Source organism: Benincasa hispida, chromosome 5 (assembly GCF_009727055.1).
Source record: "Benincasa hispida cultivar B227 chromosome 5, ASM972705v1, whole genome shotgun sequence".
Lineage (NCBI taxonomy): Eukaryota > Viridiplantae > Streptophyta > Magnoliopsida > Cucurbitales > Cucurbitaceae > Benincasa > Benincasa hispida.
In genome coordinates, this window is record NC_052353.1 from 6,377,957 (window position 1) to 6,403,987 (window position 26,031).

At 32.2% G+C, this 26,031-nt stretch overlaps 1 protein-coding gene across 4 annotated transcripts; it reads right to left on the reverse strand.

Moving 5' to 3' along the window:
* Positions 1 to 944: 944 nt before the first annotated feature.
* LOC120077630 lies at positions 945 to 14,003 on the reverse strand. 4 transcript variants are annotated; one of them, XM_039031579.1, is made up of 9 exons: positions 13,475 to 14,003; positions 13,185 to 13,334; positions 12,490 to 12,642; positions 12,004 to 12,162; positions 11,182 to 11,295; positions 3,146 to 3,244; positions 2,833 to 3,051; positions 2,022 to 2,344; positions 945 to 1,851 (listed from the first exon to the last, which is right to left on the reverse strand). In XM_039031579.1, the coding sequence occupies exons 1-9, from the start codon at positions 13,971 to 13,973 to the stop codon at positions 1,222 to 1,224; spliced, it is 2,346 nt and encodes a 781-aa protein (XP_038887507.1). In that variant the 5' UTR covers positions 13,974 to 14,003; the 3' UTR covers positions 945 to 1,221. The 4 variants fall into 4 exon arrangements, with proteins under 4 accessions (XP_038887507.1, XP_038887506.1, XP_038887508.1 ...); XM_039031578.1 differs by having other exon boundaries at positions 2,007 to 2,344; XM_039031581.1 differs by having other exon boundaries at positions 1,726 to 1,851; positions 2,014 to 2,344.
* Between the last annotated feature and the right edge of the window lie 12,028 nt (positions 14,004 to 26,031).

The following is a 26,031-nucleotide window of genomic DNA, read 5'->3' on the forward strand; positions in this document are numbered from 1 at the left end:
TTATCTATTCAATATAGATATAAAGTAATTATGCTAAAAATAGAAAGTGAAGTACTTTCAATAACATAGGTTGTGGCACCATTTCAAAAATGCTATGAAAAGTTTACAATAGCGTCTTTTAATATTATCAAAGATGATATTTGTTGTAGTGGAGGTGTTTCGATATCCCTGGTGTATGTGTTATATGCACTGGTGGAGTTATGTCAAGGTGAGCTTTTATTCTTTGATTATCATTTTAGTTCCGTTATTTGGGTAACATGCTTTTATTGGGGGATGTTCTGGTAGGATCCCTCATTCGGATACATATCTCATTTGGATTTGTAATATACGTGTAGGTAATCGATTGAGACGTAAGATTGGTAGAGTTGTTTGGTGTGCTATTATTTATTCTATATGGCACGGGTGTAATCTTTGTGTCTATGAAGCTGTTGTGCTTCCCCCATCCCCAGTTGTTTAGTCAAGCTGTTCATTTTTTAGATTTTTCTTTTCTGTTTAAAATTGCTTGGGACTTCTATTGAAGAGAACTCAAACGGGCTCTTCTCCTTGGGATCTTTTTCTTTAAGATGTGGGTGATTGTTTTTCCTTTTATATGTTTAGTTGAGTTTTGTCATTGCTCTTTTGTTAACTCTCTTTTGCGTATGTATTTTAATTGTTCATTGATCTCAAGCTACGTGGTTCTCTTCTCTTTATTAGAATTCCATACTTTTACAAAAAAGAAAAATTTTGAGCCTATTAAAGGAGAGACAGATGAAACAAGGGTCACAAACCAAAAATTCTCATTTAAATGGTTAATTTCGGTATAAAAATCTCAATTATTGAAAGGAGAAAATGTTCAATCCTCTAACAAAAAAAGAAAAAAGAAAAAAAACTGACATCAAATTATCTAATTATACACACATAAGAGTTCAAAGGTTGCAATATAACACATTATTCAAACAATCTAGTGATTGAACAATAAAACTTTAAATTCAAATATTATCATCAATAATCACAAATGATCCAAACATAACATGTTTGTATATGTGCCAAAATAGCATAGTGGTTGGGTTGATAAGCGAGAGGTCTGCCACCCAAATATATATACATGTTATTTAAAAAAAGAAAACAAAAACAAAAAGAAGTAAATGGGAGCGGAAGCAAGGCAGGCTCGAGGATTAAGGACCCTGTCCTATATTAGGTAATAGATTTTTGTTTGAGCAATGTTTAAGTATTTTTCTCGACCTAATTTAGGGTAGAGTCATCAATTAATATGACATCATTGCTCCTTTTAGGTATCTTACTGAGAATGACAAAGAGTAGATCACAGATAAGGGGAAGTTGCACCTTAACAAAGAATAATGCGACGGGGAGAGAAGTTGCAATGTAGATGAAAAATGCAATACTTTGAAGGTGACGACTAAGCAGAAAATAGTGGCCAGCACAAAACGAAACCAACATCGCAACGATGGAGAAGAAAAGTGAGAAAAGGCCCACGAACAATCTATTAGGCAACTTCAAGCCGAAGTCTACTTCGTCAAATCTCGAGCTCAAAATTGCTAGAAACATGATCAATGAAATTGTGGAGGAGCAGAGAGCAATGAGGGAAGCCAGGGAGAAGATAAGAAATCCAGTCTCCTTTATAAATGGCGGTGTGCCATGGTCCCCGTTGCCACCAGGGACGGTGGCAGCCGAAGCATAGGCTACAGTCACAACCAGAGCAGCGAGTACAGAGCATGACTCGGAGGTGTTGGTCAGCCACTCCAAACCCTCTTTTCCTAGCTCGTTGTGGGTGGCGCAAAAGATGTCTCTTGCAAGTATTCCCTTGTTGTTGTATCGGGGGAAGAAATGGGTTTCCACTGAATCCCTCACATACTGCTCATCAATATGCCATGACATTAACACTGATGGCTAAGAGAGTATTTAGCAAAATAATACATCTTTGATCAAGAGACAAAATAAAAACACAACGAGAATAAAATTATTGTAACAGGTTAATTAATTAAAAAAGGACGATATTGGTTAATTACCATATACCACTTAACTTCCAATTGCATTTGCAAGGCAGCTCCTTTGATGCGCCAAGAATTACGAGTTTTGAGGCGAGCCGCAAGATGCAAGGCGCTGTCACCGTTCCTATCCACGGCTCGAAACAAGGGTTCAAGATGATTTTTTTTTTTAAGTAAAAACTTGTAAACATCCGGTTGTCGATACTCTGCAGCCAAAAGAACCACATTCTTCTGGTCTCGATTACTATCACGAATCGCCAGTGGAAATTTTTCGTATATTTTGCTCACCATCTCAACCACCCCGTTCTTTGCTGCTAATAACATTGCCGAATCCTTTCTAAAAGCATTCACTTTATCTCCTGTTCTCATCATTTTTCATTTCAAATTACTCAAGTTAATTATATATAACCTTAAAATTAACGTATTTGTCGATTTTATTCTATTTTACTTATTTTAGGAAATTTATCTTTTGTTGCTTTCGTCCTTATCTACATATTAATCCTACTCATACCTGATACAACTCTTAAATTGAATAAGAAATACTTGCACGTAACACTTGTTTTTTTCTCAAATTTATCGCAGGGTAGTACTACCAAATAAAAAAGTGAGTGCATCCTATGAAATGGTTAAAAAACACGCTCAAAATTGCTTCGTAAAATACACCTTTATTAAAATTGATTAAAAATATTTTTCAAGAAGGGACAAAAGTGATTTTGTAAAATCACTCTCAAATATATCGTAAATAAAATACAAAAAGTACTTTTTACCGAAAAAAATAAATAAATGTAAATCTCAGTCAAATTACTATCAAATGAAAAACAAAATAATTAGGAAATTGGTATGTCACCTTCGTCATAATTAGGTTGTGCAGCTATGTCCATTTTATTGAAGGCGACTGCATCTGCTTCAATGAAAAGATACGGAGTCGTTTCGTCAGACTGCGTTTCTTCAGACTGCGTTTCTTCATATTTATCGAGTGGAACGAATTCTAGAAGTTTCTCCATTACTTGAACTGACCATTTGTGTTTCTGTTTCATCTCTAGTAGCTTTCTAATTTGACCAGATTCTTCATTTTTAACAACCCAAAAAAGAAAAACACACACATATTAGTTAATCATTCCTATATCAAACTGAATTTTATTTTCTAATTAATTAATTACCGCATCCCAAAATGATCCACAAGGCTGAGAGAATAATCTGAAAAAAATCGATACAAGTATTGTAATTTTGCGGGAAATTGGAACTCGGGGGCTTCTTGTCTGCAATCAAGAAGAATAGATATGATAAGGTTTATTACGAAATCAAGAATATTAGTTAGTATGACTAAAGCTTGTTATTATGCTGTACTGTAAAGTTAATACTTGCTTTTCTCAGGTCAATAAAGTAAGTGAGTTTTATTTACTTATTATCTCAATATGGTATCACTTGATATTTCTCTCTCTGAGAGCATTTTGGTACATTTTTTGTACGCTTTCTTTGTTCATCAATGGCGGAAAATATTCTGATTGTTCCGACTGCGCCTAGTGATCCGGTTTCATCTTCATCGACTACTCAACCTCTATAACAATCTCTTGTAGAACACTACATCAATCCTTATTTTCTTCACCATTCTGATGGCACAAGTTTGATACGCGTCTCTGATCTCTTGACTTAATCAAACTACATTTCTTGGAGTTGTGCAATGATTTTTGGACTTACTGTAAAGAATAAACTTAGCTTCGTTGAGGATACACTATTGAAACCTACCGGTGAATTGCAAAGTTTTTAGATCATTCGCGATGGCGTTGTAGCCACCTGGATCTTGAATTCTCTTTCGAAAGAGATCTCTATTGTGTTAATTTTTCCGATTTGGCTAGAGAGATTTGGATTGATCTTCAACAACTTTATGATAGAAAGAATTGACCTAAGATTTATTAGCTTTGCCAAGAAATTTCAAATTTGATGCAAGATCAGCATTCTATTACAACCTATTTTATGAAACTGAAAACTCTATTGAACGAACTTGCATTGTATATGTTGGGATTGTGGAGACAATAAAGAAGCACACAATGATGGAATATATATATAAATATAATTTTGACCAAAGTCAAAATTTGATACTATGCATAATGAGGAACAAGTTGAGGGTCAGTTCCATGCAATGTTTAAAATAAGAAACTTGTTGGAGAAGATGATGGATATCCAACTAAAAATTAGGTGAGTATGGAAAAAGGAGGAGTGCCAAGAAAATATAAATTTCCTCCTTGTTGTTTTTGTAAAAATACTAACCATACAAAAAAGAATTGGTGGTTATTGCAATAAGGACGGTCATATGGAGAAGTTTTGTTATAGTAAACAAAACCAAATCCAAAATTCTCGACAACTAGCAAATTGCGTAGATGACAATGAATGAATATTTTTTTTTTTTTGTTTAAGGCATCTCATTTTGATGACAAAGTGTCAATCTCGTGGTTTATTGACAACAGATGCACTTCGCATATGGCAAAGATATAAATCTTTTTAGCCAGATTGATAGATTTATATAATCTAAGGTGGTTCATGAACATGGCGAGACAATACGAGCTGAAGGCAAAGGTATTGTTGTCATGCATACAAAGCAAGGTGAACATAAAATATCCAATGGTTTATATGTTTCAATGTTATCGCAAAACTTGCTTAGTATTGCTCAATTGTTGCATAATCAATTTTATGTGATTTTCAAAGACCAATTTTGTGTATTTATGACCCTCAAGGAGCAGAGAGTGCAAGAGTCAAAATGGTCGAAAATACATTTGTTTTAAGTGGTGACTCACTGCGTCATCATACTTTTAATGCTAAAGTAGAAGAAAGCAAAAGGTGGTATCTATGCTTTGGACACAAAGTTAATGAAGCTTTGAAAATTTTGTCTTCTTCTAACATGGATGATAATATTTTCAAATTTATCTCTATTTATCAGATTCTCAATAGTTTTCAAGAAGGGGTGATGCACGGTCTACCTTATCTAAAAGAAAAACTTGATTTGGTGGCTAGTGTCTTCAATTTGGTATAAGATGGAAGAATAAGACACATCAAAGTTTATTTATTGAAAGAAGCATAGAAAAAAGGAGAAAGAAAGTGAAATCATGGAACAATTTCCACACAAAAAGTTGGGGGTGACAAAGAAAAACCTCAAGGAGGAGTATTGAGATTTGAGGTTTTTCTTCATTAAATTTCAATTTTTAAGTTTTTTTTTTAATTTTATTGTTATATTTAAATTTTAGTTTAATATCTATGTTATAAGATTTAAGTTGTTTGTTATGTTTAAGTTTTTAATGTTTTGTGATTTTTTCTTTTTAATATTGTTTTAAATTACAAGTTAGTAGTATTTATTAGGTTCATATCCTTGTCCTATGTAAGGATGAGCTACCATGTATTAAGAATATCACAACTTTGTGTACCACATTTTGAGTATCACAATTTTGTGTATCACTAATTTTTTTTCCTATTTCAATAAAAAGTTTGAATTTCCCTCTCATTTTCATTTCTTCTTCTCTTTATTTAACAAACATTGAGATATTCATTTCCTTCCGCAATATTTATTTTTTCCATCAATTCTATTTTCTCAACGGTAGCATCACAGTTTCAACACTTATTCAAGGTTGGATTTTCTCCTAATGGTTAAGATCAGCATCAATTGAAACAAATTCCCAAAGGCTAAGTACCTTGAAATAGGATTGTATTTTAACAACAGTTAGTTTTCACCATTAAAATAGGAAAGACATTTTTCAAATACAAAAAATGAAAAGAAAAAAAAATCACCCTAGTGGATGATTTTTACCGATATACATGGATTCTTTTTTATGAAAGTCAAGTCTATGCTACAACCATAGTTCCTCAGTTTTTCAGCTTATAGAAACACATTTTGGGGAAACCATTAAACAATTTATATCAAACAACGCTCCAGAGCTTGTTTTTACTAGTTTCTTTTTATCTAAATGAGTCCTTCATCAATATTCTTATGTTAATCGTCCTAAACATAATTCAGTCGTTGAGCATAAGTATCAACATCTCTTGAATATAGCGAGAGCTTTGATGTTTCAGTCAGGAATTAACTATTGTCTTTTGAGAGAGTGCATTTTAACCACTTGTGTTTTTATTAACCATACCCCTTGCTCTGTTTTACAATGTCAAACCCCTTTTTTCCGTCTCTATGGAAAGAATGTAGATTACAGTTTGCTAAAAAAATTTGGGTGCTTGTGTTTTGCCTCTTCATTGTCCGTCATCGATCAAAGTTTCATCCTCTAGTTATTTCATCAGTTTTTGTTGGATATCCACAAGGCATAAATGGGTACCGGTTGTTTGACATGGAAAACAATAGGTTTTTTCTTGTCTCAAGAGATGTGATCTTTCAGGAAGAAATATTTCCTTTTCATCAAGATCACCAATAATACCAAAATCATGGACCCTTTTCCAGACCTTGTCATGCCAATGCCTTTCAGTTTTGGTACTTCAAATGATTCTTCGCCTTTGACAATCATGTTTTACTTCAAATTATCCTATGAAAGATTGTCTCCAAAGTTCAGAAACTTTGTGCTTAATGTGTCTGTTGTTCAAGAACCTCAAGTTTGTCATCAGTGGCGTGATGCAATGAAAGTTGAGTTACAAGCCATGAAGGATACTCATACTTGGTCTATTGTTTCTCTTCCCTAAGGACATTTTTCTATAGGATGTAAATGGATGTACAATATCAAACACAAAGCTGATGGTACATAGTATAGAACATTATAAAATACGTTTTGTGGTAAATTTTCTCTAACAGGAAGGCGTTGATTACATTGAAATTTTTTCCCCATTTGTCAAGATGGTCATGGTCAAAGTTCTATTAACTCTTGTTGTTTCGAAATAATGACCTCTAATTCAACTTGATGTAAATAACGTATTTCTTCATGGAGATTTAGTTAAGGAAGTTTATATAGATCTATGTCACATCTCCATCTCAAGGGGAGTACTTAGTACGTAAGCTACACAAATCCATATATGACCTAAAACAAGCGTCTCAACAATGGTTTGATAAGTTCTCTAATGCCTTACTTCTTCTTGGTTTCAAACGGAACTTCTTTCATTGTTCTTCTTTACGTGGACAACATCATCATTTCAGGATTTTGTTTAGATGACATTGATAAACTGAAAACCCATATGAATAATGTTTTCAAACTTAAGGATCATGGTACTTTACGTTATTATCTTGGCTTGGAATTAGCTAGATTTTCTAAAGGATTTTTCTCATCACAAAGGCATTATATTCTGCAACTTTTAAAAGACACTTGATTCCTAGCTTGCAAGCCTTTTGTGTTACCCATGGATCCAAATGTGAAACTTTCGTCCAAAGATGTAGTGTTATTAGAATAACCTTCCATTTATAGAATCTCTATTGGTCGGTTGTTGTATTTGACAGTTTCAAGACTTGACATACTTTTGTGGTTCATAAACTGAGTCAATTTGTTCCTCATCCAAGGCAATCTCACTTAGCTGTTGTTGATCGTCTTCTTCGGTATCTGAAAGGATGTTCGAAGCAAGGTGTTTTTCTTTAGGCCTCTTTGTCTTTTCAAATTTGAATGTTCTTTGATGCAGATTGGACATCATGTCTTGATTCTATGAAATTCACTTCAGGATTTTGCATTTTCATGGGTGAATCTCTTCTCTCGTAGAAAGCCAAGAAATAAACAACAGTCTCACGTTCTTTCGTAGAGATTGAAACCGAGCCCTTGTTGCCACAACAAGTGAAATTATATGACTGATGCAGGTGCTTCGTGATTTACATTTTACAGATTGATGTTTCATCCTCTGCTACAATATTATGTGATAATATTGCTCCATTTCACATTGTTTCTAACCCCACTTTTCATAAGAGGACCAAGCATATTAAATTAGATTGTCATTTTATACAAGAAAAAGTCGTTTGTGGAGAAGTGAAGCTTCTTCCCATACGGTCTCAACTTCAACTAGTTGATCTTTTTACAAAAGCTTTGCCAAGTTCTAATTTTACTACTCTATTATTTAAGATGGTTGTCATCAATATTCTAAGTCCATCTCTTGAGGGAGAGTATTAGAACATAGTTTTTATTATATCAATTAGTATAACTAGAGCTTTTTATCATGTTTTATTGTAAAATTATTGTAAGACCCACTTTTAAACCTTCTAGCATTTGATCATTCTTGACTTATTGGGTATTTAATTGTGTAAAATTTTGTTAGATGAGAAGTTTAAAATAAAATAGAAATAAAAGAAAAATTAGGTATTGAAATTAGGAAAATTTTCACAAATAGAAAAAATTTCAGACTATTTATAGAAATAACAAAAAAAAATACTTATAGACATTGATAGACTTCTATCCGCGTTTATCCGTGATAAACTTCTATTAGTTTCTATCACTGATAGACTTCTATCAACCTCTATCGGCCTTTATAAAAAATATTAAAATTTTGTTTTCTTGTGTAAATAGTTTTCCTTATTTTTCTATTTTTGAAAATCTTCTTTGAAATTATATATGTGGAGAGAATTGCTTTCGTTGAAATTGAAGAAATGTTTTTTTTTAAAAAAAAAAAAAAAAGAAAGAGTGAAGAAAAATATATTAATAATAGGAAAATTATTTCAAATGGTAAAACTATTGAAAATATTTACATGATATAGTAAAATTTTAGAATTATCAATGATGTTGATAGACACTGATAGACTTCTATCCGTTATCAATGTCACTTATATTAGCATCTATTATGATAGTTCTAAAATTTTGTTATATTTTGTAAATATTTTGGTTCATTTTTTAATATTTAAAAACAACCCTTAATAATAAAGGGGAAGGTCTAGAAGGTGAAAAAAAAAGTTCTAAAGAAAGGAAAGGAGAATGGAAGAAAGAAAATGAAAAAGAGAAAGGGAGTTTACAGAAGATGAAAAAAGGAAGAGCCCACTTCGTCCGAAGCTCATTAGCAGGGGTGTTCAAAAAACTAATGAATCAAAAAATCCATCCACTCAAGCCAACTCATATAGTTTAAGTTCGATTATCAACTCATTTGGATTAGATTAAATTCAAAAAATGAAAAATTTATTGGTTGATTTGGTTCATGGGTTCACTTAAGAATTCAAACCAACTCAAACCAATCCGAACTTATTATTAACTTTAGAATGTATATATATATTATTTATGATACAACTATATATATACATATGTTTATTTAGTTTTATTTACTAATTTTGGATAATTTTTTCTCCAACCATTTCTAAAAATAGCTTTTTAGCATTTTGTAAATAAAATTTTCATTATATATTGATATTAAGTTTTTAATCTTAATTAATTCAATATATAAAAATAATTACATCAAAATTTTACATATTAATACATTTTACTTCGTTTTGGATTGCATTAACTCAATTCAATAAACTAAGATTCAAGGTCATTTTCATGTAACTTGAATAGTATGTTGTTTAATTTGTAGTATATGGATAAGGTTAGGTGTCCTTATCTTGTAAACACTACAGATACGACTAACTTTGTAAATGTTACAAATGTTTTAAGTATTACAAATGATGTGATTGAAATCGTTCATGTAGAGACATGTAAGTGGGAATGTCTAGAGTTTGTATAAAACCAGACCGTGAAATGATTAATCTTTCTTTATAACACCGTTGAGTGAAAAGATTAACATTTCATAGGATGACAATAAGTAACTCGACCTCAAGTCTGAGTGAGTTATGAATTTCTGTCTTGAGGACAGTCATTTGATTTGTATATGGGTGAGGGTGGCCCCTGTCGCAAGTTCAATAAGCCTACCATTTTGAGGATTTGTCTAACCAGAGAACTAAGAACATAACTACATAAGATAGAGTTCACTCCTTCTCGATTTTAGGGTAAATAGATGAATTGCTCCCTTAAGTGCTGACACCGAATCTTCAACAAGGGGTCCTTCCCTCTTATTGGTCCGAGAAGGTTTTTGTTTATGATAGGATCATAAACAAGTTGTTCATTAAAGAATTAGTGGAACTTATGAATAAGAGTAATTATAGGGGTAAAATGGTAATTTGACCCTATTGTAACTACGAGCAATTCGTGAATGGTCGACTTACTAGTAATGGTTATATCCATGAACAAATAAATAATCTACAATGCGAAGAGTGCAAGGAGTGATTCATAGTTAATGGATGTTGGTTAAATCAATTAATTAATATAATATATTTGGATACATTATTATATAACATTAATTTTGAATGAGATTCAAATTAAATCATATAATATAAGAGAGATAAATATTTGAATGAGATTCAAATATTAACTATATGAATAAGATTTATATAAAAATTGTAGTTTAAAATTAATAGGAAAAATATTTGTATTAAAACTATAGATTATATGAGAGATTTTTATTTGAATATGATTCAAATAAAAGTTTATTTAAATATATATAAATTTAATTATTTATTTAAATAATTAATTTGTCTTAATTAAATTAATTTTAACAAATTAATTTTAAATTAAATAAGATTTAGTTTATTAATTAAGTTTTGAATTTTGAAAAATATGTTAAGTACAATAATTGTGGATGAGAAGTTATTGTAACTCTTCCCCTCTCTCTTTCACTTAAAATGCAAAAGTGTTTCTGCATTTTAGTAGAGGAGGTTTTTTTTTTTCTTCTTCTTTTAGGTACGAAGATTTTCCATTCTCTCAAAATTAATCACTCTTAAGAACACTGAGAAAATAATGTTCTCTGAAAAAGAACAATTTTCCCTTCCTTTATTCCAAGAAGATTTTGGATACCACAATTTAGATCCTTGCCTAAGAATAGCAAGGTGGCCAAATGGTGGTGTTCATTGTTCTTTTCATGAAATTCCGTGCAAACTAAATGGTGGTTTCCAAACCATTGGAAGGGTTGTTGTTCATAGAAGTTGGTGTAGAAGGAAAACGATTTGAAGACAATCTTCAAAGGGGACTTTCTTTTCTCTCTATGTTTACGGATTTATAAGTATGCTTATTTAATTTTCTTCTCTATTTTTCTGGATATCCTAAATTAAAATCAATGGAACCAGTGTTTATAGCTTCGGCACGAGATTTGATTCCTTTAGTTTTTCTAAATGGAATACAATAGATGGTGTAAATCAATACAATTACAAAAATTTTAGATTTAAATGAATACAACGCATAAATGTAGGGGTTTTACCTTGAATTATTAAAAGAATGTTTCGTACCTGATTGATAACCACGAGTTCTTTTGAGAGGTTGAGTATTGAAGGGAGGGTCTGATTGATGGATTTCAATAATTTCAGTTTTGTCGTCCACATCATTCGAGGAGGTTGCTATCACTAGACATGTAATAAAACCGTGAATAACAATGTCAAATCGTCATTAATTATTTCTTTTCTATAGATAATTACAATGGATAACACTTGGTTAATAGTTAAGTATATAGCAACATTTTTAAAGAGTCATATATAGTAAAATCTATTCATGATAGATTCTATCGCTGATACACTCTCAATACTTTGAGTTTGATAGCTATATGTTATATCAATTTAAATCTCTAACATTTATAACTATATCAATTTAAACCCTATTTTCTTAATTTTATTTGACAAATATTATGTAAAACTTATAATTTAAGTCAATTAACCTCCTAATTTTTCATAAATCGATCAATTTAGACCATTCATTAAGATTACCTTTAAAAATCATCTTTGCATTAATTCTCAAATATGTGTAGACCTTTTCAAAATGGATAATTAGAGTAAATAATGCATAGACCTTTTTCAAAGGAACTTTTCTCTAGAGTTTAAATTGATTCATTTATTAAAGTTTAGGGTTTGGTGGATATAATTATGAGTTTCACACGAGATTTTTTCAAATAGAACATAATGGGAGATGTAAATTGATATCTTTACAAAAGTTTGGGATTTAAATAAATATAAATATTAGTTTAAGATTTAAATTAATACAATTCCTAAAGTTTAGAGGTATAAATTGATATTTTTCTTAGAAGTTTGACCATGAATGATTAAAAGAATGTTTAGTACCCGATTGATGACCACGAGGTCTTTTGAGAGGTTGAGTATCCAAGGGAGGGTCTGATTCATGGGTTTCGATGACACCTTTTTCGAGATCTGGGCCCATAGCATCATTATAGTTGCACGAGTTCATTTCTTTCTTCTTCCACGTGTGTTTCAAATTGGTGACTGAAGTTATTCAAGGTGGTTACTATCATTGGATATGTAATAGAAAGTGAAGAAAATTTTGAAAGGGAGATTAATTATTTCTTTTATTTGTGTGATTGTAATGGATAACATTTTATTAATAATTAAGTGTATAGTAATATTTTTAAATAATTGTATACATAGTAAAATATGTTCGTGATAGATTATATTGTTGATTGACTTTCCATCAATATTATATTTACAATTATTTTGAACCTGGTTGTTATATTTGCAATTTACTCCGATTATAAACAATAAATAATCTACATGTAATTAGTGGGAGAGAATTATTTGGTAGGGTTTACGAACTTATTAAAAATAAGTCCCACAAATTTGTCATGAAAGCAATGCAAGTGGCGTAGTTTTTTGGAAAATGAGAAGCAGTGCTCAGTTGTTCGGTGACAATTTTTGGTTTGTAAAGACTTGCGGTTGATTCAGCCTTTAGTTCATACACCTGAATAACTTTTCAAAAAAAAAAAAAAAAAAAAACACTCTAAGTTAGAATTAAAAAGAAAATAAAAGAAAAAGAAAAAGGAATGGAATAATTCTCCTCTTTATATATGCCAAGATAAATGAGTATGATAATCGATCGATCATGAAAGGTATGCATCAAGGAGGACACAAAAAAATGTTAGATATAAATCTAAGAGCATGTTACACTCTTGTTGTGGTAGACCTAATTTAACTTTGTGTGATATAGCGAATACTTGTGGTAAAACTTTTTAAATAAAATATCACTATATTTTGTTTTTATTTCTTTTTGAAAAATTATCGTAAAGCTAGATGAATTTTGATATTTTACAAGTTACAAAATATTTTAGAGACCCGTTTTAAAAAGTATGACAGAGCTCATTCCATTTGGGAGGGGCTTGATGGCAATGATATTAAATATGAAAAATATTATAGGTGTTGTAACTCATTCAATTTAATTTTCTCACATGGTTAAATATGAGAATTTAAATGATAAATAGAGGAGGTATGAAAAATTTAGGAGTATTACTCACAATGATATAGGATGCGTTGCCATAGGCGCATGTAGGTTCCACTTTTGAAGGCAGATGGCTTAGTTGCAAGAACATGGAGAGGGGTGTAGCCTTCTTTATCTACCCAGGTAGCAGCCTCATTGATCATGCTAATTAATTGAAATGCCACATCTGTCATCTCAGATATGTAACCCAAACTCAATAAATTTCTATTGAATTATTGGTTCCTTATATATCGATGTATATCTTAGAAATATTTACATATTTCCATTTGTTGATTCCAACAAAAAAGAGGGAAAAAAAGAACTAACCAAATTGCTCCGTTCTTAGAACATGATGAAGAATGGTGTCTCCATTATTCCTCCTGCAGTTGGCCGCAGCTCGATCGGGGTCCATACTACAAAAATCATAAAGGCAATAAAATGGCTTCTTGTGGCCATGCAGCGCCGCCAAGAACAGCGGCGTTTCACCGTCTTTATTCCTCTCATCCACTAACTCCTTATTGACCGAACCAATAACCTGGCACATTCTAACGCATCCTATTGCAGCTGCGACGTGGAGGGGAGTATTTTTTCTCTCGTTTTTAAGCTTAAGAATTTCTTCTTTTTGGGATCTACAAATCAGCCTCACCAGCCTATCAACCACATCAAAATTATTGTCGTACACAGCCAGATGCAAGATTGTGTCCATTGCTTCTGTCAGCCACAAATACAGAGCTTCTATTTCTTCTTCACATTTTGCTATCACTCTCTCCCAATTCCTTCTCTTCACATTTCGGTACAAATAATCTTGTAATTCTCCTTTCATCATTTTCTTCTGCTTCGGTTCGATTTCAATTGCTGATTGGGGTCTTAATTACCTATAACCCCATTACTTGGTTTCTATTTATACATATGTTACCTTCATGTCTCCTACACACTTCCCATGCTTTTGCTTATCTTATTATTCTTTTCTTCTCATATCTCACTTTACTCCATCAAACAATTGCAAATATAACACAATTATCTATTACTAATATGACAGTGCTAAATTTAAATTTGGCTGTGTTTACAAATTCTTTTGTATTGACCATTATAGGTTGTCCTAGTAGTAAACAGTAATATGACCTTCACAAATGTTAGAATCTCACATTGGAAAAACCAAGAGATCTCACACCCCTTATAAGATAAATGAGCTATTCCTCCTATTGTTAATTAACTTTGAGATGGAACATCATATTATCAAATATGGTATCAGGGTACTCAATCCAATATAAAGAAATGGTGATCCGATCAAGAATGGATTCGAAAATATATATAACTTTTTTTACATTGTGCTATATTTGTTAATATTTTGAGATTGATTGCTATAATGGTAATTCGAAGTACTCTCACCCATTTAGATCTATATCTAAAAGGAAAAGCAAAATGAAATTTAGAATCGTGCTTTTCCGCCAATGCAAGAATTCTCTTCTTCAACCACAAGAATTTGTTAAGGCCAATACTTGGCCTTTTAGACGAACGCAAAATAATTCAAACAAAAAATCCATTGATCCAAGTTTAGATGATAAACATGTAAAAGAGGGCTTTTACTCATAAGGAGGATTAAGTACTCAATTAATTAACTTTTTTTTTTTTTTCTTAAAAGAAAAAAAGATTGGTAAAACTATTGGCACTTTCGAAACTATGTAAAAAATGCAACATATTTAAGTGCACAAACAAGTCTTTTGGTGGAGAGAGGCAACACATGTGACATTTTTTATTTTCTGTGTTGGCTCTAGTCCAACATAAAATGTGTGTTGCCCTTTTTTACTAGAGACATAATTTAATTAAAAAATAGCTCTATTAATTTTTACAAATAATTTTAAAAGTGCCCACCATTTTTGGACTTTTTATATTATTATTGTTGTTTTGAAAACTTATTAGGAAAATAGGGTAGTTTTGAAACTAATTAGAGAAATGTTGTTATTTTGTGAGATCGAGGCTAGAAGTCGAGGGCTGAGGATTCGATGAATATGGAGGTCGACGGTTGAGAACTCGATAAGCAAAGAAAAAGTAGGAGCCTATGTATATATTAAGGGTTGTCAAAGGTTGAAGTTTCGACATACATAAGTCGAAACTTCAATCCTCGACAAGGAAGATAAGTCGAAGGTTGAAGTTTCGACTTATGTATGTCGAAACTTCAATCCTCGACATGCACATTGTCAAGTCACATCCTGCTGCCAAGTTTGTTGCCCCTGCTGTGTTGATCGGATTCCCTACATGCATGATGCCCTCTACAGCCTTAGCATGCATGCTCACTGCCGCTCAACCACCCTCTTTAATTTCCAACCCGTGGGTCGAGTGTTCAACACTCGATCTACATCCTCTTAAACCCTCTTCTCTCCTTCATGTTGCTCACTGCCTCCTTCATTTTTGCAGCCTCATTTCTTTTGTTCACTGCCCCCGCACTGCCTTCAAAAATCAGCCTTCGAAATCATCTTCCCCTCCTCCCATTTGCTTTCCGTTTTCATTTCTCTTCTTCTTAATATCCGTCTCCTCCCATTTTTTAACTCATGCTTTCCATTTCCATTTCTCTTCTTGTACTTCGTTTAATTCAAATTATTCTCACACAACCCTTGACTGCAAATATATTGGTTCGTTACTCTACTAAATTTTTATTTTTTAAGAATAATTATACATTTTATTTTTGTTCTTATATTATTATTTTTTATAGATTCTATTATTTTTTTTATTTTTTTGTAGTTGTTGTCAGATAACAAATAACAGGAAAAAAGGGTGAACGTTTTCACTTTGAAGGAAAAAAGAGAACTACCATCGAATCTGTGAGTTGAACTTATGATATTTGAAAAGTTTAGTTTATTTTTATGATATTTGATTTCTTTAGTATTAACTTTGATGTTTATGGTGTAAAATGTTTAGTTTATTGTTATGTTTAAGAAGTTGATATTTATAGTTTAATACAAAATTATTGTGGTAGTTGACAAGTTTAGTATTGTTTCAAAAGTTTAATATAGTTTGAAAAATTTAGTTTATTCATATGATATTTGATTTCTTTAGTATTAACTTTGATGTTTATAGTGTTAAAATGTTTAGTTTATTGTTATGTTTAAGAAGTTGATATTTATAGTTTAATACAAAATTATTGTGATAGTTAACAAGTTTAGTATAATTTGAAAAGTTTTAGTTCATTCATACGATTTTGATTTCTTTTAGTTATTAATTTGATGTTTATAGTGTTAAAATGTTTAGTTTTTGTTATGTTTAAAAAGTTGATATTTAAGTTTAATACAAATTATTGTGATAGTTATTATGATTTTTTTAATATATTTCTTATGAATATTTGATTTTATAGTATTAACTTTGAAAATATATGTTAAATAGTTTGAAAAAGTTTAATTTAATTTTATTTTTATTTTGTATTAAATTTGAAAAAATAGTTTTAAAAAGTTTACCTCATTTTAATTTGAAAAGTTTAATTTGTTGTGATGTTTAAAAATAGTTATAAAAAGTTTAATTTGTTATGTTAAAAATAGTTATAAAAAGTTTAATTTATTATTATGTTTAAAAGTTGATGTTCATAAAACTTAAAAAGTTTATGTTTATAAACAAAAAACTTTAATATTTTTAGTTTAATACAAAATCATTGTTATTTTTTAATACTATTATAAAATAATATTGTGATTTTTTTAAAAAGTTTAATATTTTTTTATACTCTCTATAAGTATAATACAAAAATTGATGTTGTCTTTTTTTTTTTTTTTTTAGAAAATGGAGGCAAATGCTTGGGATTTTTGTTGTTTACAAATGGTAATATGTTGATGAGTTGATAGGGGTGGATCCTGATCACATCATTTAATTTTTGAAGATCCACTCAATATATCGATCTAATCCGGAGTCAGTTGCATTGTCATGTGATAATGAAGATGTGACGGCTAACAACCTGTAAGAGACTTCAGAACTGAAACGGATGATGAATTTGAAGAGTTAGATTTGGATGGTCGTGAACATGAGATGCTTTCAGATACATTCAATGATTTGGATATAGATGTACTGGATAGCATTCGAGAACATGACCCAATGTGAAAATGTCACGCACCATATGAGGTTGTTGAATCTACACCGACGATTTGGACAATTTGGTGTAAGAAGTGGGAGGAAGGTTGCAAGTGGAGACTTCGTGCAACAAAGAAAAAATCGCATGGCTTGTTCGAGATCATTAAGTATGATGAGCAGCATACATGTTTTTATTCAAAAACTATGGCGGACGATGAGACAATTCTGTATGCTGCTCATCGTACTTAGTGATCTCGAACAAGCCATGTGATTTTTTCTTTATTGCACAAAGTCTCCACTTGCAACCTTCCTCCCACTTCTTACAACGAATTGTCCAAATCGTCGGTGTTGATTCAACAACTGTGACATTTTATTGCAAAACATTTTACTGCCTGTTGTAGCATTTCTTTATCTTGACAAATCATCCCTTTATACAATTGAGTATTATCAATGTCCACATGGGGCTACAACTGGGTCATGTTCTCGAATGCTATCCAATACATTCATATCCAAATTATTGAATGTATCTAAAAGTAACTCATGTTCATGACCATCGAAATCCAACTCTTCAAATTCATCATATGTGTCAGTTCTGAAGTCTCTATACAAGTTGTTAGCCACCATATCTTCATTATCACATTGCGATGCAACTGACTCTGGATCAGGATCAATACATTCAGTTGGATCTTCAAACTAGCTAAATGATGTATTCAAGTTTATATCCACCCCTATCCTATTTATATTTACATACAAATGCACTAAATTCGGCAGTGACATTGTGATTGAGAACATCAAGTTCATAGCTTGCACACGAAATAGGGAATGACATAAACCTTATTGATCCTCATGGTTCTAGGTTAGGATGTCTATATATTATTTATATCTGATTTGTTCCTATATCTACACTAAGTGACATCCCAACCATTTCAATGAATTGTTCAAATACAATTCAACTGTTCACATTTATGCTAAAACTCCATGGTTGGTTATAGTCAACTCCATCAATACCATCAATCACCATTTGTAAACAACAATAATCTCAATCATTTACCCGCCATTTTCTAAAAAAAAAAGACAAACAATACATTACTAATTGTTCTACTAATTATCAAACTTAAACAAAAACAAACCACAATAAAAATCACAATAAGAAATATATATAGGAAATATAAGAACTTTGTGGGTAAAAAAATATTAAACTTTTTTAAAAAAATCATAATAATTTTGTATTACACTTTTTATAAGAAGTATATTAAAAAATCACAATAATTTTGTATTAAACTAGAAATATTAAACTTTTTAATTTATAAACATCAACTTTTTAAGTTTTATGGGCATCAATTTTTTTAATATAACAATAAATTAAACTTTTTATAACTATTTTTAAACATAACAACAAATTAAACTTTCAAATATCATAAGAAATTTATACAAAAAAATCACAATAATTTTGTATTAAACTAAAAATATTAAAGTTTTTAAGCTATAAACATCAACTTTTTAAACATTATAATGAGGTAAACTTTTTAAAACTATTTTTTCAAATTTAATACAAAATAAAAAATTAAATTAAATTAAACTTTTTCAAACTATTTTAAACTATATTTTCAAAGTTAATACAAGAAAAAATCAAATATCATAAAAAATATATTTCAAAAAATTATAATAATTTGTATTAAACTAAAAATATGAAATTTTTTAAGCTATAAACATCAACTTTTTAAACATTAAAATGAGGTAAACTTTTTAAACTATTTTTTCAAATTTAATACAAAATAAAAAATTAAATTAAATTAAACTTTTTCAAACATATTTAAACTATATTTTCAAAGTTAATACAAGAAAAATCAAATATCATAAGAAATATATTTCAAAAAATTATAATAATTTTGTATTAAACTAAAAATAAGAAATTTTTTAAGCTATAAACATCAACTTTTTAAACATTATAATGAGGTAAACTTTTTAAAACTATTTTTTCAAAATTTAATACAAAATAAAAAATTAAATTAAATTAAACTTTTTCAAACTATTTTAAACTATATTTTCAAAGTTAATACTAGAAAAATCAAATATCATAAGAAAATATTTTCAAAAAATCATAATAATTTTGTATTAAACTAAAAATATGAAAGTTTTTAAGCTATAAACATCAACTTTTTAAACATTACAATGAGGTAAACTTTTTTAAAACTATTTTTTTCAAAATTAATACAAAATAAAAAATTAAATTAAATTAAACTTTTTCAAACTATTTTAAACTATATTTTCAAAGTTAATACTAGAAAAATCAAATATCATAAGAAATATATTTCAAAAAAATCATAATAATTTTGTATTAAACTAAAAATATTTAAAGGTACAAACTTCACAATTTAATGGACGAATGTTATAATACGAAACATAACAATAACATATACTTAAATACAAACAAAAATAAACAAAATATAAATAAGATAACATGTTGTATAACATCCCAACCATAGATTAAACACTAATTAATAATACTAAGATTAACACTAATAGAGAAAGAACTACTAACATCAATATGTAAATATTATTGAATTCAACATGATAGGTCTACTAAATATAATAAAACTAGGAATAAATAAATAGTAAACTCACAAATTTAACTTACCTTTTATGTTATTTATTTCCCAAATAGCAACAAAAACTATATATATATATATAATAGTATGAGAATAGGAACAAAAGGTATAGTTCTATAAAAAAACTGAAATTTTGTATAGTAAAAGGTACAAACCTCATAATTTAATGGACAAATGTGGGAGAAGAAGAAGATTTGCTGAAGGTAGTGAGAATGAGAGAACGAAGGCAGTGAGGAGAAAATGAAAGGCTGATCTTAAAAGTTGAAAGGCAGTAAGAAGAATGAGAGAACGAAAGAAGTGTGAGAAAATGAGAAAGCAGTGTGAGAAAATGAGAAGAGACGGTGGGGTTATAAGCTAAATGGTCGAGTTTTCAAGTTTTGAAAACTCGACCCACGGGTTGGGAAAGCAGTGTGGGATGGGACGACACGTTGACACGCTATAGAGATTAAGATTCGATTAAAGGAGGTCGACGATTCAAATCACTCTAACGCGTGCTGCAGAGATTCAGATTCTTAGCTAAGCGATCGTGTAGGAGTTGTGGACGATCGTGTATTGAGGAAAAAGAGCTCTCTCGAGAGGCCATCGCAGCGTGCCACTCATCTTGTACTTCCACTATGCGATCGTGTAGCATTTGGTATACTATCGTATAGTAAAAGGTGTATAGGTTTTGAGAAGGCCATCGTCTATTTGTAATAGGTAAGCGATCGTGTAGTGAGGAAAGCGAGCTCTCGAGAGGCCATCGCAGTGTGCCGCTCATCGTGTACTTCCACTATGCAATCGTGCAGTAAAGCTTAGCGATCGTGTAGCATTTGGTATACGATCGTATAGTAAAAGGTAGGCGATCGTGTAGGAGTTTGTGGGTGATCGTATAGTAGGGAAAGAGAGCTCTCGAGAGGCCATCGCAGCGTGCCGCTCATCGTGTACTTCCACTATGCGATCGTGTAATAAAGCTAGCGATCGTGTAGCATTTGGTATACGTTTGTATAGTAAAAGGTATGCGATTGTATAGGTTTTGAGAAGGCCATCGTCTATTTGTAATAGGTATGCGATCGTGTAGGAGTTTGTGGGCAATCGTATAGTGAAGAAAGCGAGCTCTCGAGAGGCCATCGCAGCGTGCCACTCATCGTGTACTTCCACTATGCGATCGTGTAGTAAAGCTTGCGATCGTGTAGCATTTGTTATACGATCGTATAGTAAAAGTGTCACACCCCCTCCTAAGCCTGAAACCCCAAGATCGGGAAGGGAGCGTGAGGGTAACTAATAGCATTCTAAGACAATACTCATGTTCAATATTTCCCCCCATATTTATTACAAATTTTAATAAGTTTACAATATTCCCCCTATCTATCTATACATATAATTAAATTTTCTTTCTATTCATAGTCTGAGCCGTGCCCGAGAGTTTACCGAATCCTTAGCTGGTGGTGGTGGGTGATGGACTCCTCTTCGAACGATCCGCTTTGTTACCTGGGGGGAGGGGGGGATATAAGAAAACATGAGCTAATAAGCCTAGTGAGAGGTATATTTTCTTATAAACGTAACCTTGGCTTATCAAAAATAAATTTTTAGGGAAAACAACATGCAATCAAGAACACATTAATACCATTTCAAATTCATTCCCTCAGCCAAGCCGCTGAAATCATTTCCTGTTAACAGCCAACTACTGTCAACATAACAACACAACAACAATTTTATGGAGACTTTCCCTATACCCCATTTTCCCGTCAATGTGCACATCGACCATTTCTTTCCCGCAAGTTATGCTTAGGTAACTTGACCATATTTTTCCACCGACCGAAGCCGACCATATTTCCCCGCCAAGTACCCTTTTCAAGCATACTAACCATATCTCAGGTATAATTCTAGTTTCCATCACAATATAACATGCAATATCACGACAATCACAACAGAAATCATGCATCCCTACTCATGCACATTTGACATTACCCTCTACATATACGTATCATACATATATGTATACATGCATAAATCAAAAAATATATAGTAACCACTCACCGTCAGCAAATCCTCATAATGCAATTTACTTGTAAATATCTTCCCTACTCAGACCAAATTAGAATTTGAGCAGCACCTCCTTCAAATTTCCTTCCTTCCAGACCAACGGCAGCCTATTCACTAAAAATTCACTCTCTCTATAGGATTTTTACTACTAGAATTTGTTTTGGAATGAGTTTAACTTTCAGCCAGGGCCTCCTATTTATAGTTGTTCCCAGCTCCTTTCTGTACGACAACTCACCATACAAATAGCTTTTCCTTAAGCTACCCACGGTAACTTGGGCTAACCGAGGTTTGAGTTGTCTAATTCTGAGTTTGCCAACCAAAATACCTTAATTTGCATGTAATCTTACCTGTAAACTACTTTCTTGAGTCTTCCTGCATGAAATCTCCCTTTGCCACATCAACCGCTTAATTTTCGAATTAATTATCCAAATTATTAATGAACTTGTCTAGCCGCTTTAAAATGCATCCGTCTGTTCAATCTCGCTCTCTCCGACTTTCTCGCTGGTTCTGCTCTCGTGGCTCTTGCTCTCCCCACTTTCTCGTTGGCGTCACTCTCGCGGCTCTCGCTTTCTCCCACTTTCTCGGTGGCGTCACTCTCGCGGCTCTCGCTTTCTCCCACTTTCTCGCTGGCCAGATCTCGCTCTCTCCTACTTTCTCGCTCAAACTCTCGCTCTTCTCCAATCTCGCTCTCTCCCATTTTCTCGCTCAAACCAATCTCGCTCTCTCTCATTCTCTCGCTCAAACCAATCTCTCTCTCTCCCGTTCTCTCGCTCAAACCAATATCGCTCTCTCCCATTCTCTCGCTCAAATAAATATCGCTCTCTCCCATTCTCTCGCTCAAGTCAATCTCGCTCTCTCCCATTCTCTCGCTGCCTCCACTCTCGTTGGTGTCGCTCTCTTCAATCTCACTAGTGTCGCTCTTTCCCATTTTCTCTTCACTCTCGCTTAGCATCACGTGTAAGACAATTGTTTGGTCCAACGTTTCCATCATCCATGCCCTTCGCAACACGCAGACAATACTTAAACTATTGCGTTATTCCATACTTAATTCATTTATCTTGGTTTTCCCGCATCTAAATTCCTCATAATTTTATTATATTTTTTGTTTTTATATCCTATTTCCTCATGCCTTCCAAATTAGGGTTAGGGTATTACAAAAAGGTAGGCGATCGTATAGGTTTTGAGAAGGCCATCGTCTAATTGTAATAGCTAAGTGATCGTGTAGGAGTTTGTGGGTGATCGTGTAGTAGGGAAAGAGAGCTCCTGAGAGGCCATCGCAGCGTGCCGCTCATCGTGTACTTCCACTATGCGATTGTGTAGTAAAGTTTAGCGATCGAGTAACATTTGGTATACGATCGTGTAGTAAAAGGTATGCGATCGTATAGGTTTCTAGAAGGCGATCGTCTATTTGTAATAGCTAAGCGATCATGTAGGAGTTTATGGGTGATCGTGTAGTAGGGAAAGAGAGCTCTCGAGAGGCCATCGCAGCATGCCATTCATCGTATACTTCCACTACGTGATCGTATAGTAAAGCTTAGCAATCATGTAGCATTTGGTATACGATCGTATAGTAAAAGGTAGGTGATCATATAGGTTTTGAGAAGGCGATCGTTTAATTGTATTAGCTAAGCGATCATGTAGAAGTTTGTGAGCGATCGTGTAGTGAGGAAAGAGAGCTCTCGAGAGACTATCGTAGCGTGCCGCTTTTCGTGTACTTCCACTAGGCAAGCGTGTAGTATAGCTCAGTGATCGTGTAGTAAAGCTTAGCGATCGTGTAACACTTGGTACACGATTGTATAGTAAAAGGTAAGCGATCATATAAGTTTTGAGAAGGTCATCGTCTATTTGTAATAGCTAAGCGATCGTGTAGGAGTTTGTGGGCGATCGTGTAGTGAGGAAAGAGAGCTCTCGAGAGGCCATCGCAGCATGTCACTCATCATGTACTTCCATTAGGCGAGCATGTAGTAGCTCAGCGATCGTGTAGTAAAGCTTAGCGATCGTGTAACACTTGGTACACGATCGTATAATAAAAGGTAGGCGATCGTATAGGTTTTGAGAAAGCGATCGTCTAATTGTAATAGCTAAGCGATCGTGTAGAAGTTTGTGGGCGATCCTATAGTGAGGAAAAAGAGCTCTCGAGAGTGAGAGTTCGAAAGACGCTGTCGCGGAGAGGCCATCATAGTGTGCCGCTCATCGTCTACTTCCACTAAGCGATCGTGTAGTAAAGCTCAGCAATCATGTAGCATTTGGTATACGATCGTATAGTAAAAGGTATGCAATCGTACAGGTTCTGAGAAGCTGATCGTGTAATAGTAATAGTTAAGCAATCGTGTAAGATTTTGTGGCCGATCGTAGAGGATTTAGTAAGCGATCATTTAGTCATACTAAGCGATCGTGGAGAGACTGTAAATGATCGTTTAGCTTCTAATAAAGAAGTTGTTCATCATTCACTTGTTCTTTCTGGAAGTTTGCACCTATTGTCACGTTAATAAAGAATTACAAAACGATCGCATAGTAATTTTACTAAACGATTGTGTGCGATTGTATATATAATTATTAAATGATTCTTTAATTTCCTTTAGGTCGAGGGTTTGTTCTATAATTTTCCAGCTCGTCTTTCAAATTTTCTCATCTTCCCTTACAGGTCTTCTTTAGTTTTTGACAGGTCAAGGGTTGAACCCTTGTCCTCTTCTCAATTTCCTTTAGGTCGAGGGTTGAACCCTCGTCCTCTTCTCAGATCGAGGGTCAAACTCTCGATCTCTTCTTTAATTTTCGACAGGTCGAGGGTTGAACCCTCAACAAAATATTTTAAACAAAATCCCTGCCTCGAAATCTCCAAAACAACCATAGATTTCTAAATAGTTTCAAAACTACTATATTTTCGTACATTGTTTTCCTAATCACAATATTATAAAAAAAAAAAAAAACTCCATTTTTGGTTCGTGAATTAATTTGGGTCTAATTTGATAATTATTTAGGTTTCGTTTGGTAATCATTTATTTATTTATTTATTTATTTAAAATTAAGCCTACAGACACTACTTTCCCCTCTAAATTTCTTCCTTTGTTATCTAGTTCATAACTATGATTTAAAAAATTAAACCAAAATTTGAAAACTAAAAAAGGTAGCTTTAAAAAAGTTTTTTCCTTTTTTTAAAGTTTGTCTAAGAACTCAATCATTGTACTTAGAAAAGATGCAAATCATTGTAATCAATAAAGAGAAAATAAGCTTAACTTTCATATATATATAAAGATCATCAAACAGGGACTTAGTCATTTGTTTTTAGTTTTTGAAGATTAAACTTGCAAACTCCGCTTCTGTTTATAATTTTTTTTTTATTATTACCTACTTTTTGAAAATGTTGGCAAAATCTACGTAGTTTTGAAAACTGAAAAATGGATGAATCTAAAAATAGCTCCCTCATGTTGCTCACAATGTCACAAACAAGAATAACAACAAGATAAATAATAATGTAAGAGAGGTACAAGAAAGATAACACATAACGATGGTTAACCAATTCGATGTAATCATATCTATGTCTAGGAAGCAGTATGCCTAAGTGATAAGAGTTTCACTGGATTAATTGAGCAATTACATAAAGGAACACATATATGATAGATACACTATCTTGATTCACTAATAGCTAACATTTAGTGAATGGTTTAAGCTCCCCCTAAACATGATGTTCCGTCTCAATGCAATTTTCCTTGTTCAGGCTCCCCCTAAACTCCACCTCCCAATATCAGACTTTTTCTTCTTCTTCTCATTTCTAGATCAATAAATTGTCAACAACAGTCTCTCTCTAAAGATACAAATCATGGAAAGATCGTTTACAACACTCAAAAAAAAAAAAAAAAAAAAAAAAAAAAACTACAGAGTTTCTTTTTCTCTAATTCTGAAAACCCTTTCCCAAACCCACACGTTACTTGGCAGCTTGAAATAAACAGTAGGTAGGAATAATAAATTAGTTCCAATAAGGCAAGAATACTAATAGGACAAAAAATATGCCATCTTCTTGTCCTTAATTCGAGATCATTAGACTATTTAATGAGTTTAATTGATGTTTTTATAGTTCTCAAGTGTACAAGAGGTTGAATGAAATGTTCGGTACGAAAATACGATAAAACGACCAAGTTAGGAGTTAAGTTGCACAAAAAGGGAAAGAAGGCCGAAGAATCACCATATTACGCTCAACCAGAGCAT

What these genes read in the sequence shown, in the direction of transcription:
- LOC120077630 (XM_039031578.1), bottom strand. Translation starts at nt 13,973, where the DNA reads ATGATGAAAGGAGAATTACAAGATTATTTGTACCGAAATGTGAAGAGA. An exon ending in TCTAAGAACGGAGCAATTTG is followed by an intron (nt 13,335 to 13,474) that starts GTTAGTTCTTTT and finishes CTGAGATGACAG; the next exon opens with ATGTGGCATTTCAATTAATT. An exon ending in AACTCGTGGTTATCAATCAG is followed by an intron (nt 3,245 to 11,181) that starts GTACGAAACATT and finishes TCTTGATTGCAG; the next exon opens with ACAAGAAGCCCCCGAGTTCC.